Raw genomic sequence first — 18471 nt, forward strand, 5'->3', positions numbered from 1 at the left:
CAGACAGTGAAAGGAGAACAATAGCAGCAATAACAGTAGCTGCAGTAGCAGTAGCATCGGTGGGCAAAGTTGCGTCACCGCGAAGAACTTTAACGCGAAGAATAGATATTAAGAATAAGAAGAAGAGAAAAATGAATAAATTCGTGTAAACAGTAGTTCTGTGTTTGCACCTGACCGCCGAACATTCTGTCCTCTGTCTCCACCCGTAAGAGTTAATTGAAATTGAAGAGTTTTTTGAGAGTCTTTTTCAAGGCTCATATCTTCGAGTTTGATTGCTGCTAGCCAAGTGGGCTAGTCCAGGCCAATCACGTCGCGGCTTCATGAGGCGAAGCCGATCAAAGGAGTCCGGCCAATCTAGTTGCCCGCCTGGGAAGGAACGAAAGGGTCCTGCTCCCATCCGGCTTGGTTCCCGCTGGGAACGCAAGCAACGTTTACCGACCGGCGCAGTCACAGTCCACTGCAGCCCCAACATATTTTTGGTCCTTCGAACCGGATACTCAACCGTGAGCGTATTCGGTTCATCTTTTGATTCGTCACCCGGCGATTGCGAACTGTTACATCGGAGTGTGGGATGGATGTTGGAGGTCGGAGGCAAACACGGAGATTGAAAGTGAAACAACGCTAAAAACACTCAAAGAACTCATAAGTGAAAGTTAAACAATCAAAGAGACTAAAAGTGAAGTGTGAAAATGACGACGTTGCATACGCCAGCCAAAACCAATAAGGGCAATGAAGAGGCAGAAGCTGCATTGAATACGCTGGTCCACATGCGTGGAATGGCTCAAGGGAATGTCACTCGAATCAAGAACATCTTGGCTCGAGCCGAAGCGGATCAGACTGAACTAACTCCTGCTCAAGTAAAGGTCTATATCAAGAAGGTGGAAACCGCATACACCGAATATCACCAGTTACATCAGCAAGTTATGGCCAGTCTTCCAATCAACAAACGAGAAGAGCAGGATGCAAAGTACTTGAGTTTTGAAGCGTTACATGAAGAGGTATCAACTATTCTCGAAACCTGGCTCGGGAATCTGACAGCACCTCCACAGAATCAGCTCCAACAAATGGCCCCAGTCACTGGGAATCAGCAACCGGTGGTAATCCAGCAGTCCCTTCCTCGTGCGATTCCCACGTTTGACGGAAGATACGAGAACTGGGAAAAATTTAAAATCATGTTTCGCGACGCCGTGGACCGTACCAACGAAGCACCACGCATAAAGCTGTACCATCTTGAGAAGGCTCTCGTTGGTGACGCAATGGGGCTTATCGATGTGAAGACGATTAGCGACGGGAACTACGAACACGCCTGGAAACTTTTAGAGGAGCGTTTCGAGGATAAAAGGCGAATGATCGACATTCACATCGCTGGCTTACTCGGAACAAAGAAAATACCGAAGGATGATTATGCCGATCTGAGAACACTGGTCGAAAGTATTAGCGGTCACGTGGAGAATCTCAAGTTCCTCAACCAGCAATTCACAGGTGTGTCGGAGCTAATTGTCGTTCATCTTGTCGCTCGTTCTTTGGATGCGACAACGAAGAAAGAGTGGGAATCAACAATAAAGCGAGGCGAGCTTCCCACCTACGAAAACACCATCAAGTTTTTGAAGGACCGCGTCTCAGTTCTGGAGAGATGTCAGGGTTCAAACGAAGAATCTCGGTCCCAGCGAGGAACAGCCAAACAACTAACAGGGAAATTTGCAGTTTCGAAGGCCAACACCGTAACGGCCTCTTCGACATCGGATCCACATTGTGAGATGTGTGGAGAAAGACATCCTACGTTCAAGTGTTCGTCGTTTAACAGCCTTTCCACGAGTGAACGGCTGTCCAAAGTTAAAGAGAGGAACATCTGTTTTAACTGCTTGAGGCGTGGACACAGCGTGAAGAACTGTCCATCGAAGAAGTCTTGCTTTAGGTGCAACAAGAAGCATCATACATTGTTGCACTTGGAGGGTAATGCCAGCTCGACGAGGCCTTCGAGTGAGAGCAGTGAAGAGAAGCATTCGCAGTCTAACCCAAATTCTGCGATTGGAATACCTGGCTCCAGTAAAGCACCGGAGTCCAATAAGAAACCGGAGACCCAGCCATTGGTTACGGCAGTACACACTAACAACCCGATGAATTTGGCGAGTCAGGTGATCTTACTAACCGCCCTTGTTCAAGTGGATGATCAACATCAGCGCTCTCGTTTGTGCAAAGCCCTGTTAGACTGCGGATCCCAAGTGAGTTTTGTAACGCAATCATTGGTCGCTACTCTTGGGATTAAAGTGGAAGAAGTAAGTGTCCCGATAACAGGCATTGGCAGTGTGAGATCAACTATAAAACAAAAATGCACCATAAATGTCCGCTCTAGATGTAATGACTACTCATTCCTCGTGAATTGCTTGGTCTCACCGAAAATCACCGGTCGCATTCCATCGGTGAAGATAAATTTGGACAATTGGGAACTGCCACAAGGTCTAAAACTGGCTGATCCGTCGTTCCATGAACCCAGCCAAATTGATTTGCTTATTGGCATGGACTGGTTCTATGATATAATGAAACCAGGGTGCTTTAAACTAAACGACGACCTACCTAGCCTTCATGACTCCCAACTGGGATGGTTAGTGGGTGGTAAGCTGCTCGAGAGGTCCTGTTCAAACCTTGCGATGAACTCCTGCGCTGTTAGCGTCGATCCAATGGAAGAGCTTATGCATAAATTTTGGGAAGTGGAAAGCGTTTCACCAGAGATGGTTCCTTCGAGCGAGAAGGAGCAGTGCGAAGCACACTTCACTGCAACATATCGTCGAGACGACAGTGGTCGTTTTATCCTCCATCTACCGCTGAAGGACAACGCTCCCCAGCTGGCAGATTCTCGTTCTATGGCCTTGCGGAGATTTTACATGTTGGAATCGAAGCTACAACGTAACCCAGATTTGAAAGTCCAGTACGACGCCTTCTTGGATGAGTACGAGACTCTTGGGCATTGCCACGAGATCAAGGAGCATGATGACCCCCCTGGAATATTGAAGTTTTATCTTCCTCATCATGCTGTTTTACGTCCCTCAAAAACGACTACCAAATGTCGAGTTGTGTTCAACGCATCGGCCAAGGTGTTTGGATTATCACTTAATGACGTGATGATGGTCGGTGCTACAGTGCAGAGCGATTTGCTGTCCATAATTCTTCGCTTTCGAAAGTTTCGATACGTTTTGAGTGCAGACGTATCAAAAATGTATCGTCAGATGCTGATCGACCCCGCCTTCACTCCATTACAGCGGATTTTCTGGCGGAAGTCCCCTCAAGATCCTCTGCGAGTCCTCGAGTTATCAACAGTGACATATGGTACAGCGGCGGCCCCATTCTTGGCAACGCGGGCTCTTCTTCAATTAGCTCGCGATGAACGACACAGATTTCCTCTCGCAGCGATGATCGTGGAAAGGAATTTCTACATCGATGATGCACTGTTTGGTTCCGACGATTATGGAGAAGCGTGTGAACTTCGGGACCAACTGATAGGCCTACTGAAATCCGGTGGGATGCATCTACACAAGTGGTCTTCCAACGATGATAGCCTTTTGGATCCTATTCCCAATGAAGACAGAGAGCGATGCGTTCCACTTGGTGACAGCGGTATCAACGACATTATAAAAACATTGGGTTTAATGTGGAACCCTTCTACTGATGAATTCCTGTTCCGATCGCAATCTCCAGAGAAGATCAAAGAACCAACAAAGCGACAAGTTCTGTCCGAAATCGCCAAGATTTTCGATCCTCTTGGTCTTATTTCTCCTGTGGTAGTAGTGGCGAAGATTCTGATGCAAAATCTATGGATTTGTAAGCTGAAATGGGACGATCCGTTGGACGATGGCCTTTTGTACCAATGGGAAAGCTTTTTGACATCGCTGCCATCTTGTGAGCAGATTCGGATTCCACGCCAAGTTATATCAAGCGAAGCTATCCACTACGAGCTTCATGGGTTCGCCGATGCCTCCCAGAAGGCATACGGTGCTTGCGTATACGTGAGGTCGATTTTTCCTGATGGCAGAGCATCATTGAGGCTAGTCAGCGCGAAGTCTAAAATAGCACCGATCACACCTGTGACGATTCCGAGAAAAGAGTTACTAGCCGCTCGACTTCTAACAAGGTTAAATAGTAAGGTTAAAGAAGCATTAGAAATGAACTTCACGTCTACGATATTGTGGTCTGATAGTCAGGTTGTACTGGCATGGCTACGAAAGCCACTTGATAGTCTTCAAGTGTTTGTTCGCCACAGAGTTGCAGAGATTACGTCCCACAAGCATATTGTCTGGAAGTACGTTCGGACCGACCAGAATCCAGCGGACAGTGTGTCACGAGGACAAGCTGCCAAGGAATTAGCAGAAAATGACCTCTGGTGGAATGGACCTCACTTTTTGCGTACCGTCGACTACCAAGAAGAGAAACCAATTACTCTTACGGATGTCGAGATTCCAGAGTTGAGGGTCCAGCTGGCAGCTTTGCCAGTGATGAACTACGAAGAATTCCCACTCTTGACAAAGAATAGCTCCTTCCGGAAAACGCAGCGGATTTTGGCATACGTGCTACGCTTCATATCGAATACTAGAAAGAAGAAGGAAGACCGGTTGCTTTCAGCGTACCTCACCTTACCAGAACTTCGAACGGCATTGCATTTTATCGTTGGAGCTGTCCAGCATCAGGAGTTCTCCAAGGAGATCGAGTGCATTAGGTCAGGAGAGTTCAACCATCGTCTAAATAACTTGAAACCGTTTCTGCACAATGATCTACTGCGAGTGGGTGGTCGACTTAGCCATTCTGATCTACCATTCGAAGTGAAACATCAGTTGATATTACCTGACAAGAGTCCCATCGTTCGTGGTTTAATCGCCGATATACATCGCGAGAATCTCCACACTGGATGCAGCAGCGTTCAATATCTTCTACGACAACAGTTTTGGTTGATCAACGCAAGATCTACCATCAGAAAGGTGTTGAGAGGTTGTGTCACTTGCTTCCGAATGAAGCCTACTACGATCGATCAACAAATGGGGGATTTGCCGTCATACCGTGTCACCTCTGCACCAGCCTTTGAGAGAGTTGGACTTGACTTTGCAGGTCCAATCTACGTGAAGCAACCTGGACGGAAAGCCACTTCAATAAAGGGTTACATCTGTGTCTTTGTATGCATGGTCACGAAGGCCATGCATCTGGAAGCAGTGGAAGATTTGTCAGCAGATTCATTCCTGGCCTCATTTCAGCGCTTCGTATCCCGGCGAGGCTTTCCGAAGGAAGTGTTCAGCGACAACGGAACAAATTTCATCGGTGCAAGATCAGCTTTGCGGGATCTGTATCTACTCTTCAAGGAGGAAGCCACCCAGAACAAGATCTTCGAGTACTGTCAAGCGAAGCAGATTGACTGGAGAACGATACCCCCAAACGCGCCACACTTTGGTGGGCTTTGGGAAGCTGGAGTGAAGAGCGTAAAGACAGTACTAAAGAAAGTGTATCAATCTACTTCATTGACACTCTTCGGACTTTCCACCCTGTTATGTCAGATTGAAGCAATACTGAATTCGAGACCATTGTATTCCTTATCAAGCGACCCAACGGAACCGGAAGTGCTAACTCCTGGACATTTCATCATAAACCGTCCACTTTTGGCTATTCCCGAACCATCATTGATGCATCTTCCGACCAATCGACTATCGCACTGGCAGCGCATACAGCAGTTGCGCGAACACTTTTGGAAGCGACGGTCTAAGGAGTATGTCACCGAGCTGCAAGTAAGTGGAAAGTGGACCAACAAAAGGAACAACATTCGACCTGGAATGATTGTCGTGCTAAAGGAAGATAATCTTCCCCCTCAATGCTGGAGACTGGGACGTGTTGTGAAGGTTTATCCTGGAGCCGACGATTTGGTAAGAGTGGTTGATGTCCAGACAAAAACGGGTACGTTTCAAAGGCCGATACACAAACTTGCGCCTTTGCCGATAGCTGATAATGAGTCTTCTTCTGCAATTTCCACTTCTTGCCTGGGGGAGAATGTTCAGTCCAACCTGTTCGAACTGAAGCGACAGAGTGGCAGCGAGCGAACGCTTTATATCCACTAATTGCGTCGCAGTAGGTAAACAGCGGTGTGAGATTCAGCCCCGCCCCTTTGTATACTTTAGCACTGCGGAATGATATAAAAGAGCAACAGATGCGGCAGCATTTATTAGTATTTTTCCAACCGCGATACGATAAGCAGTAGAAAGCAGACAGTGAAAGGAGAACAATAGCAGCAATAACAGTAGCTGCAGTAGCAGTAGCATCGGTGGGCAAAGTTGCGTCACCGCGAAGAACTTTAACGCGAAGAATAGATATTAAGAATAAGAAGAAGAGAAAAATGAATAAATTCGTGTAAACAGTAGTTCTGTGTTTGCACCTGACCGCCGAACATTCTGTCCTCTGTCTCCACCCGTAAGAGTTAATTGAAATTGAAGAGTTTTTTGAGAGTCTTTTTCAAGGCTCATATCTTCGAGTTTGATTGCTGCTAGCCAAGTGGGCTAGTCCAGGCCAATCACGTCGCGGCTTCATGAGGCGAAGCCGATCAAAGGAGTCCGGCCAATCTAGTTGCCCTCCTGGGAAGGAACGAAAGGGTCCTGCTCCCATCCGGCTTGGTTCCCGCTGGGAACGCAAGCAACGTTTACCGACCGGCGCAGTCACAGTCCACTGCAGCCCCAACAAATGCATCTAGTCCGATCCTGCGCAGAGTTGCGCAGAGTACTCTTCTTTCGAAGAGAAACAACGAGTGTTCGGCACATATCGGATTTTATAAATGTAAATTAAAATTGTACACTGCAAACCGTCAACAGAAAAACAAATGGCTCGCCATAGTTCGATAATAACAACGTTTTCAAACATGTTTCAGTATAATTGATCACACTATTTTCATATTTACAAGTTGAACTCATCTATATTCTGTTTTTAACGCAGTATCAAAAACTAATAATTGTTTATGTTTTGGATCACCAGCACTGAGTACCAAAACCGTGTTTTAAGTTTGTATCATACCAGTCACATGTAAAAATAATCGTGTAAACTCAAATCAAGACATAATAAATCGCCTGCTAATTTCTACAATGCAAATAGTGGTTTATTATTTTGACTTTAGAAACTGCATTTTGGAAACTTTTCTTGAATGTATTTAAACTGTATTGAAAATGAACACAAATATGAAAATGAAGGTAGAAGTGAATAAAAAGATGAATGCGATGAAAAAAGTTACAGTTCGATGAAAAAAGTAACTTTAAAAAAAAGACATAGGTGATTTTCAACACGAAGCATATTTTTCAATTAATATTTTTTTTATTTTCTTTATAACTGAATGATATTTTTATGTTTTTTTTTTATTGCATATGAAAGTCTTTCCAGCATCATGCATTTTATTTTGCAAAACATTGGAACCGAAGTTAAATTTTCCTCATATAATATATATAAAAAAACATTGAAATTCCACTGGCATCAAAAATATGCATTTTCATGCAAAAATAATATCAAATTCGGACTCAGCGTCCCAAAATTACATAAAAACCATGTATTTTCCATAATTTGAAGGCATTTTTTTGCTTGGCCAGCATTTGTATGGAGTCGCTCCACTGTGCGCGGGGTACGATTCTAAACAAATCCAGTCAATTCGTTTGCTTTGCTGATGACATGGACATTGTCGGCAGAACAACTGCGGCGGTGGCAGAACAGTACACCAGACTGAAACGGGAAGCAGCGAGGATTGAGTTGCAGGTAAATACGTCTAAAACAAGGTATATGCTAGCCGGCGGAACCGAAGCCAAGCGACAACGCCTAGGCAGTAGCATTACGATCAACGGCGATGAGTTCGTGGTAGTCTATGAGTTTGTCTATCTTAGCTCACTGGTTATTAAGGACAATGATACCAGCCGAAAGATCCGGAGGCGTATTATCAGCGGAAGTCGTGCCTACTATGGGCTTCACAAGCAAATGCGGTCGAACAGACAAAGCACCCGTACGAGGTGTCACCTGTACAAAATGCTTATAAGACCGGTTGTTCTCTACGGGCTTCACGGGTGGACAATGCTTGAGAAGGACCTGCGAGTGCTGGGAGTTTTCGAACGACGGGTACTAGGAACTATCTTTGACGGCGTGCAGGAGAACGGAATATGGAGGCGAAGAATGAACCATGAGCTCGCGCAACTCTACGGTGAACCCAGTATTCCGAAGGTGGCTAAAGCTGGACGGATACGTTGCAAGAATGCCGGACAACTACCCTGCGAAGATGGTGTTTGCTTCGAACCCGGTAGGAAGAAGACCACCAGGGGCGCAGCGGGCAAGATGGGTAGACCAGGTGGAGCTAGATCTGACAGAGAGTAAACGGTGTCCCAAGGATTTGAGAGCGGCAGCTAATAACCGAGTGAATTGAAGAAACTTTGTGAATCAGACCAGGTCATTATGACGGAATGCCAAAAAAATAAATAATAAATAAAAAATAAATAGTGAAGACCCAACCGCGTACAACCCCCCTTCCTTGAAAACTTTGGTTGAAAAGTTAGTCACCCGGTCTCCACTAAGGTTGCCCGTAATCCGATTGACACCTCGTGGAGGTTCAAGTGACACGTATCCAGATTTTCTTCTAGATATTCATCGGTGTGGTCAACCAGAAGACAATACACGATCAACACGTTGAAATCGCTACTAATAACCGTCCACTGCTTAGCCAAACTTTGAACAGGATTTTTCCAGACACGATGATGATTTCCATGGTATAGTGCCACGGTACTACGTCTGGAATACCGCAGGGAATCCACTTGGGTTTTATGCTCTTCTGTGCATAAAACGCATATAGAAAGGTAAAAAAGTTAAGTGTTGAACATGTTTTTCAAGTTATCCAGAAATTTGATGAAAAAAAATTAACTTTGACTACCCAATGTGGATATTTTCATTATCAGGATGATGCTCAGAGACCAGCTATCCAACAGATCATGCTGAGAAAGCACTACCAATCAAAAATTATGTAATCAGACCAGATTGGTCGCAAAGCATTCAAAAACCAAAGAATAACAAGCAATGATTCCTTAAGACAAACTCAAGGGTGAGGATGTTCTCATTCCTATTGAACCCATCATTTCAAACGATTTGCCTTTCGACAAGGTCAATCTATAAAAGTATGTGGAATCAAGAAAAATGGGCGGGAGTCTGCGGGTCAGCAAGTATAATAATAAAAACTTCATCCCGATGTCATGCAGTCATTGTCATTATAGAATGCATAAAATTTTGAAATGTCTAATGTCTAATGAAAGGAAATTGCACACAGTGATTATTTATACTGTTAGTAAATAATTTTGAATAGAAATCATTTTCTAGTCCTCTGATATAATCAGCGTACATAAATTAATATTCGACTAAGTACTAATGCTTTTACCAGAAATTGAATCATATTCATGGATAATTAATATGGAACGAATTTTTGTTTTTCAAAAGTATCGAACACCGACATAGTTGAAAAAAGATATATGATTGTTCAAGGGCGACTAAAACTATTATACTAGGGTAGAACACATCTTTGGCAGTTTGCATGTTATATCAGCCGGTTGAATTTGGTTCACTCCTACGCCTTCGTTTTGCTCAAAAGGTGATCGTTAATGAAACACCATATTTAGAGCTCAACATGTAATATTATTTTCATCTAAAAATGCACAACAAAACCAATTCATGCGATAATCCTATCTTAGTTTTGAAATTAAAGAAATTACCAGTTGGCAAGTACATTAAAAATTGGTTTACGAGATTCAACTACTAACTGAACGAAGGGTAGTTATCGAAATCGAAGACCGAAGAAAATTTAAATGAATTCTGTGTCAAAAACTCAAAACTAATGCACTTATTGTAATGGCGGAATTCTCCGAAAAAAATGTCAAAAAATTCATCAAAACTATACCCGCTTGTCTGTATACCTGTAATGTATGCACAAATAAATACAACCATAAGAAGTATGAACAGTTTATCTCATCGTAAGAAATTCCAATCACTAAAAAGTGTAAAATTCTTGCTCTCGAAATGCTCCCAATTATAAATGAGAATTATTGATAAATAGCGTGGAAAATCAATAAGATAGCCTCGCATGGTAATACGCCAAATAACAGTCATTGATACTTCCACGTAAATGCATTCAAGGCTTAGTAATAAAAACAAGCTAAAATAGGGCTTACGTCGATAACTCCGACCGATATCTGGTCGTTCCATTTATTTGCTTAATAACTTAACAGATAAACAAAAATATACAATCTACCAGTGAATTGCATAACCAACACGATCTGACATCATAACGCAAAACCTGACATCCGGAATGCCTGCCCGAAGGGTGTCGCAATAGCTGACGTCGCTTTTCAATGGTAAGTTATTTGGTTTTGCACACCCCCAGCACTTACCAATAATGCATAATATTCACTTTCGTTTCGCCTTTAGCATTTCCCCTATACATTATACGTCTGATAATACGTACCAGCTCTGGGGCTATTTACGGGAGGAAAGCCTGCCTTGCCATGATTGTCATTAGCGACTGATTGACATAATTGGTATAGCCAACATGCTTATTTTCATAACTGTTTCTTTCAGTGGGATTTGTCACGGCTCGTATTACGACCTTAAGTACACCTATGTGAGTATTTGTTAAAATATCGGTTTGTGTATTGTCTGCTCGAATCAGTTTCCATTTGTGGCGGATTGTGTTAATTGTCCGCGACTCCTTCGAATGAGGTTGAGGTATGACGGTATGATTTTCTCGCGTCGCCCTGAATCGGATTGCTTCAGTATTAAAGAATATTTTGTACAAAGTTTCTCTGAAAACACTTATCTCTCTACGGTTGAGTTCGTCTGATAAACTATGATATGAACGATAGAAGATACAATATTTTTGGCTTTGTGGATCTGCTAGCTGCAGACTATTCGTTGGAAAACGGAAAACGTCATGTTACTTAAGCGCTAGGTTGCATTATGCGTTGTCCTATGTGTCGTTGTAAGCTATCTACAGAGCATTTCGCCTTTTCGCCGTATTCGATCGATAGCCGAAAACTGTTCTCTGCAGCCGGAGGTTTGTGATGTTGTACAGATTCAGCTTGATGTAGAAGTTTTTCGGGTTGAAATCGAGCACCATCTCACGGAAGTACAGGAGGACCTAAAAGTGTTCATAACAATTTTAGAATGTGAATAACAAATAGTTGTAATAGGTACAGATTAAAAGAGTTTCTAAGAATATCTTGAAACAAAAATGTTTGTTTGGGAAGGGCACCGCTAGCGAATCTAATCCCATGCAGGCAGTCCTTGCCCTACTCATGATCGGACGGCACGACTGGACGCGTAAGTGGGCGTTCGGCGGGAAAAGCAACATTAAACGAAGTCGATAGAGGTCACGAACGAAAACATGGATTGCTTTGGCATGCGTGCGACAGCCACGGCAGCACGTAATAAATCGGGTGTATGTGTTTTTAATTCATTAGATTGTACAAATTTACTCTGCGGTCTGGCTAAATTGAGTGTAAAAAATGAACCACCGAACGTCAGCAAGCAAATCCTCTGTGACTGTTTTTTTTTCTCACTCTGCTCGATGTACCTCGACCGGTTAGTTAGGCTTGTTCACAACAAAACCATTGTAAACTAAATGTTAGGCTATTGGGGTAAACTAATTGTTACCACAATTTATCTACGATTAGTTTCAATGTCAGAGATATAACAAGTGATGACTAGGTTATAACTCTTGGAGAAAGCTGTGAATTTTAAATTAATTGGTATGCGAGATTTTAGGTTGAAGTTAAGATTCTTTGGAAATTTAATGCCGAGTACTTGTTAGCCTAATGAAATACGATCCGTTTTACCCCAAGTTGACTGTTGTATAATAGAGCAGCTAACGCCGGCCGGGCAGTACATCAACCGGACTGGCAATCAACTTACTACTGCACAGTTGCCCATTGAAACACATTCTAGAGTGCAGCGGACGACGTCCGTCGCGTCAGCACGAGAGAGAGCTCCACATAACGCTACATTTATGACCATCCATTCAATCCAGAAAGAGCTTTGGCAATTTGTGCTCCAACAAATTCCACCCATCCAACACGCTCAATCAGCAATCAATTAAACTTCGAGCTGTTGGATTATAGAAAAAATTGCAGACTAATCAGGACTGGATGCAGGAAAAAGCATTCCACCGTCGTCCCATAGACAAATATGGAATTGCACTAACGGTGATGGAGGGAGCTAATGGTGGGGATGATCGCGTACCGGAAGGGTAAATTGCTGCTTTTAATCACCCGTGGAGGCCGGTGGAGTCTGCGATTTGCATTAGCTTCGCAACAGTTTTCACTTTTCATCATCACAATTAGCCGCTTGAATTAGTCATATTCAACTCGATCATAATCACCATTAGCGGTGCGCATCTTGATTAGATAATTTGCCTTGCATTATTGATTATTCGCGCTGCCCCGTCATATAGAGAGAGTGCAACAGTAACTTACCCGCGAAGTATTGAATTGTGTGAATGTTATGCTTTCGCCTTCGCCGGCGGTGAACTTCTCAACGATTGTCACATTCTGCGGTTCAGTGAAAGGTCCAACGGATTTGTGCAGCACCTTGAGGACTTCATCACCTGTAAATTAAGATAAAAAAAATTACTCACCCAGAATATAGAGGGAACAAAACAAGTCTTTTTCTATGCGGTTGATTGTACCCCGTTTAAAAGATTAGATTAGATTTATTTAAATTGAGCTTATTTGATACCGCGTACAATAATAATCTTCTAAATCCCGTGAAAATAATCCGCGTTATTGTGGAAGGATCCCATTTGAAAAAACGCATGAAAAGAACCCGCGTAAAAAAGACGCCATTTGTAAATTTGTACTTTCACCAGAAAGTACAAATTTACAAATTTTGTGATAACTGTTTTGGTTACAGATACAGATTTACAAAGGAAAATAGAAATTTGAATGTGGCAACCCTGGTTGTTAGAAATCCCTTCATTTGTGTTTCTTTATGCATTTGACCCGTACAAACGAGTCCGTTTTTCTTAGTAATTCATTTGTTATTCGTCGTGCTGGAAAGATCACTCCTACCCGGTTGTCCATGAAGGTCGAGAAGTTTTTGACGTAGAATTACGTCTAACGGCAACATATACAGGGGACCAATTTCATTACAGGGATCCAATTTCAAAAACCAAAAACATCGAGAGCGTCACAAAAATTGTCCATTTTCAACCGTTTTAAGCTCAGTCAGTTTCCAACCGATTTTCGTCATTTTTGCAGTAATCAATTGGAAAATCAACCAAGCACACGTTCAAATGCAGAAAGTTGTAATCTGATTGTTCGAACGATTGTACTATTGAAAATTGTCAAGCCTTGTCGAAACGCAAATGTCGACCTCTGATTGGTCGCACAATGCTTCCTTCACTAACAAGGACGACAGAATATACCTAGTTGACTAAGAATGCGCGCTTTGTGTTTTATGTATAATTCATTCCATGATTGTGCCGATACCACACGGACGTTGGTTGTTGATCGTGAAGAAGAAAGAAAAACCGGGTTTCAATTTCTGGCTGATCGCGCTGGTCGCGTTGATACTTAAGCACCTGACTATCTGGCGGCTGTTATGGAGTTTTCTTTAGCTGCAGAATCATTGGAAATGGCAGGCAATTCTATTAAAGAAAACGGGAGAACTAGAATCATCGGCGAATGGTTATCCGAAATGATGATAATTGAACAAACTTGCCAGTTTGTAACTGTTGTCAAATATAATAGCACCTGTTGGTGCTCCACAATTATGTGATTGAAGCACCGTAAACTGGGGTGACTTTGATCACCGGGGTGACTTTGATCACTGTACCTCTTTTTTGAAAATGTGGTAAAAAAGCGCTCGTAGTGCTTGGGACTTGTCGTAATTTTCACTGATTGCGTGGATATATGTTCGCATTGCTACTATTCATGCATTTGCTGCTATTTAAAGAGTGTTTTTCATGCTAAAATATTAATTGAAAATAAAGTGTATTTTTGGCGATTTTTGTTGCATACAAACAATCGGTTCAAGCAGATTCAAAACAACAAGTTGCAATACGTAAAGTTTTTTTATTTTGTTCCCAGATTAGTTCTTAAGATGAACAAATATTATAACAATACATTTTATTGTTATTTTTGAAAATTTTTCCTCGAAGGCAATATTGAATCCCAATATTCTCCACAGCGTATTATATATTTCCTCTTAACAAAAACCCAAGACGTGAAGTAACATGCAAATTTTGACAATTTCATAAGTCATATTCCTCGTAGACTAGTTTTTGATGATTTTAGACCACCTTCTCTCTCAGTTTGTTGTCATTCATATATACTCTAAAAATTTTGTATGAATCTTGTACATTCGCCATTATAAACTGTTCACGTTGAATGTGAATGGCCAAAAATTGCTTTTCATATTCATAAACTCGTTTGAGTCGTTTAAGACTGTTCAATTTAGTGAAAGTAGCAAAGTGTTACACCAAATTCATCAAAACAATGAAGTGATCAAAGTCACCCCGGAATGATGATTGGTGTAAAATTTTTAGAGCATATTTAAAAACAGCAAAATTGTTGCTAAACTTTCGAAGTAGTGACTGAATCTTTTTTAATGCATGCCAGTACTTATTTTAAAAATATCGAAAAATATTGTTTTCAGTATATTCTGAAAATATTTGAGATACAATCAAAAAAGTGATCAAAGTCACCCCAGTTTACGGTAGTTAAGATTTTTCATCATGTGTAATAGACGGAAAACCGCTAATTTCAGCATTCGCAAGACAAGAAAAATTCAACATTGCCTCAAGAATGTGTTGGTGGCCGGTTGTAATATATACTTGTGCTAGTGCTGGATGGCAGCAGATAACAGAAATGCAGCACTTACGCTATTGCGTCTTAAACCAAACGGTTATAGTTCGACATCACAGCAGAATTTTCACCTCCATACTCATGTCTACCGTCGGCAGTATCAAACACGCAACAATCTGCTCCAATGCGACTTTAGTCACACCTATTTTTGCAGTTATCCCATTCCACAACGTGCGAAAAATCTATGTCAGAGCGGATATCGCACGCTATCTGGACCATGAAGCATTTATGCTATATGAATGAAATTTGCAACTGCAGCAACCAGCCTTTCTCAAGGCTACTAAATGTAATTGGAAGAGCATAATGAATGGTTATTACTAAACTGCAACTTTGATTGCAATTTGATGCTACTGCAATTGCGCAGCAGTGTGATGTATATTACGATTCATTGATACTGTGCATCACAAGCGGTATATGCGAAACAAATCCGATTCCAAGCAGAAAAGTTCAGCAAGTTCTGCTCACGGTGCTGAGTCCGTTTTAGAAAATTTATAACAGTTCATTCACAAGGATGTAACGGTTAGAAGGTTATTGCTTTGACATCACAGCATAATTGCGACCCTTCTTCCTTCAAGCCCTGCAACACTAGATACATGTTATATTGTTGCCTTTCTCAGGCAACAATAGGTTCACGAGAGGAATGTAACAATTTACTTGGAGCAGGAAACGTACGGTGGTCTGAACTTTGCGGCAAGTGTAATAGTAGAACGTTTGTTGTAATCCGCCAAACGGTAAGCAACCGAAAATGTTTCTCCTTACAACGAGGTTTGACCTGTTGTGACAAATTTTCTGGTTCCCTTGTTGCTTGCCTCAGGTGCCATCTCAATGATGATACATTTGTTGGCAGGTAGGTACACAGTTGACGATAAAATAATGCGCTTTCACGCTCAAATTTCGCTTATATACCGACAAACAGTGAGCAGTGTAGCCCATCCTCTTTTTTTCGAACGTTGTAGAATGGCATAACTGGAAATTTTTTTTGTCAGTTATCCCATTCCACAACGTGCAAAAAATCTATGTCAGAGCGGATATTGCGCGCTATCTGGACCATGAAGCATTTTGTCAGTTGAATTCAATACTGGCACAACTCAAAATTCATAGTTTCGAGAAAAACGCGTTTGAAAATTTGCGTCAAAATTTTCTTTTTTCATTTTCGTGAAAAATTCTAATTTAAAGATTTCCCATATTTATTGAACTTGTTTGGGTCTATCATGTGCATGTAATAAGCAAGTTATAAGAAATGTATCCTCATTTTTCTGTCTTCCCAGGGATATTTTAGATTTGTGCAATAAAGGCACATCTATTTATGTTTCTGAGTGTATAGTGAATTTTAAAACGGGTCTTTGTGAGATGAAACTTAACTAGATTTCGCATCGTTTGCCATCAATAACTCAAAACTGCAAAATTTTGAGTTGTGCCAGTTTTGAATTCAACTGACGATTTATGCGATAGTTGAATGAAATTTGCAACTGCAGCAACCAGCCTTTTTCAAGGCTGCTAAATGTATTTGGAAGAGCATAATGAATGGTTATTAGTAAACTGCAACTTTGATTGCAGTTTGATGCTGCTGCAATTGCGCAGCAGTGTGATGTGTATTACGATTCATTGATACTGTGCATCACAAGCGGTATATGCGAAACAAATCCGATTTCAAACAGAAAAGTTCAGCAAGTTATGCTCACGGTGCTGAGTTTTAGGAAATTCATAACCCTTGATTTACAAGGATGTAACGTCTTGAAGAAGACGGTTATTGCTTGACATCGCATCAGAATTTCCACCTTCATACTAATGTCTACCGTCGGCAGTATCAAACACGCAACAATCTGCTTCCATGCGACACGGGGAAGGAAACATTTTTTCCTTCCAAGCCGCGCAACACGACACAATTCAATTTTGTTGCCTTCATGAGAGTTCTATCGGTCCGGCTCGACAGAATGTTTTCCAGCTATCTCATACCATTCCTTTAAAGCAAAAATAATATACGAAACATATACGGAAAAATATATCGCTTCACACCATTAAAATGATTAACCCTAATCGAGTGTATTCCCAAAGCTATTGCAAAAAATTATTGACATAAGACAGGCTGTCGTAATTCTACGTTAACCTTGCGGTCGTTTCTTATAAACAACCTCTTCCACTTTTTTTTAGAACTGATTCTATCAGTACAATCTCCCAGATGGTCTCGAGGTACGATGCTGGCCTAACAAGCCATTCGTCGTAGGTTCGAGTCTCGGCTCGGGAGAGACTGTTAGTGTCAGTAGGATCGTAGTGCTAGCCCCGCAATTGTCCTGTACACTTTAACAGTTGGCTGCGAAGTCTGTGTATAATAAACAGAATGTCGAGTTCCAAATCGGAACGTAGCACCGAGGCTTTGGCTTTGTCTATCAGTACAAGCTACGAACATAACCTTTTATATTTCGAATAACTACAAAGTGCAAACTCCAAAACTTTATAATTTTATTCGATATTTAAATAAAGATTATTGATAAAATGAATTCCACATCTTAACAATTAGAAATGCACTGTTAGACAAACTTGTAGAAAGAGCGCCATAACACGGCTCACATTTGATTCAAACTTATTATACAAATTATACATTAAGATATCGATTAATCGAAGCACCTGAATCTGAATGACCGAGTAGTTAAAAGGTGCCTAATAAACAAACAAAAAACACGGTCAACTACTTGTTCTAAAGATGTATAAAACTATCGTCCTACTGGAACCATGCGGACATGCTCTAAACGTAACCCCCTTCACCCCCGTCCTCGTGAAATCTTCACTATAAATGTTGACTAATTTGAAAAGGATGTGTAACCACAGACTATTTCAAGATACTCGGACAAAAACGGACAAACCAAAGCTGAGATTTTTTCTTTATACAACACTTAAACACATGGGTGATCGTTAGGGTGGCAAGTATGAACAAGACAAGTATGAAAAAAATTTACCTTCGAATTTCGTTTAGAAGCAGGGTTCACAAATTTCGTCTTTCCGAAAAAAGTCCCCATGTAAAATTTCAGCTCAATCGGGCTTCGAGAACACGTGTCCTCAAGGACGCGATCGTAGTGCTCACGTTTCTTACGGCGGTTAAGCCTCTTTTCGGCAGCTTGTGCCTCCTGGTATTTCTCCCGCATCAGACGCGTCACACGATTAGCTGCTACTAACGTGTTGGTGTAGGCCCGGTTCTTCTCTTCCGTCACCTCTAGACACTCAGCATCGAACCACCCACTTCGCGTGGTTCTCGTTGTAATGCCTATCACTTCTCGCGCTGTTTCGCTGACCGCATCATGGATGTGCTTCCACTGCTCGTTCAGGTCCACTCCAGCTGGTTTACCGATCCATATATCAACTTTCCGAGCATACTCTGCAGCAACTCCTTCCGTTGGTAACCGCTGGATGTTCAGACGTATCTTCCTCGCTAATCTCGATTGAAATATGTTGGTCAGCCGGGCGCGAATGGAAAGTACCGGCCGTCGATCTGGGAGCAGGCCTCTCCATTGGAGTGTCTCCAGGTGTGCTTCCGAATGTTCCGATGTGCAAAAGTAGTACTACAGATGGCCATTCCCCTGGCCACGGC

At 42.0% G+C, this 18471-nt stretch overlaps 2 protein-coding genes across 4 annotated transcripts in view; one reads left to right on the forward strand and one right to left on the reverse strand.

Moving 5' to 3' along the window:
* The first annotated feature begins 689 nt into the window (after positions 1-689).
* On the forward strand, positions 690-6089 carry LOC129720280 (uncharacterized). The gene has a single exon (XM_055671738.1). It carries the CDS (start codon positions 690-692, stop codon positions 6087-6089), a length of 5400 nt encoding a protein of 1799 aa, XP_055527713.1.
* Positions 6090-10195: 4106 nt separating this feature from the next.
* The window catches only part of LOC129725365 (uncharacterized), a 29918-nt gene continuing 21642 nt past the window's right edge, over positions 10196-18471 (reverse strand). For all 3 annotated transcript variants that reach the window (XM_055681125.1, XM_055681126.1, XM_055681124.1), the window contains exons 3-4: positions 12498-12628; positions 10196-11164 (exon numbers count right to left, since the gene is read on the reverse strand). In XM_055681125.1, the coding sequence (XP_055537100.1) occupies positions 11015-11164; positions 12498-12628 (281 nt within the window). In that variant the 3' untranslated portion in view covers positions 10196-11014. The remainder of the gene's footprint in view (positions 11165-12497; positions 12629-18471) is intronic.

The sequence above is a fragment of the Wyeomyia smithii genome, chromosome 2, assembly GCF_029784165.1.
Source record: "Wyeomyia smithii strain HCP4-BCI-WySm-NY-G18 chromosome 2, ASM2978416v1, whole genome shotgun sequence".
In the NCBI taxonomy this organism is placed as follows: domain Eukaryota; kingdom Metazoa; phylum Arthropoda; class Insecta; order Diptera; family Culicidae; genus Wyeomyia; species Wyeomyia smithii.

Excerpts from the sequence above, each read along its gene's own strand:
- LOC129720280 (XM_055671738.1), top strand. The coding sequence starts at position 690 with ATGACGACGTTGCATACGCCAGCCAAAACCAATAAGGGCAATGAAGAG.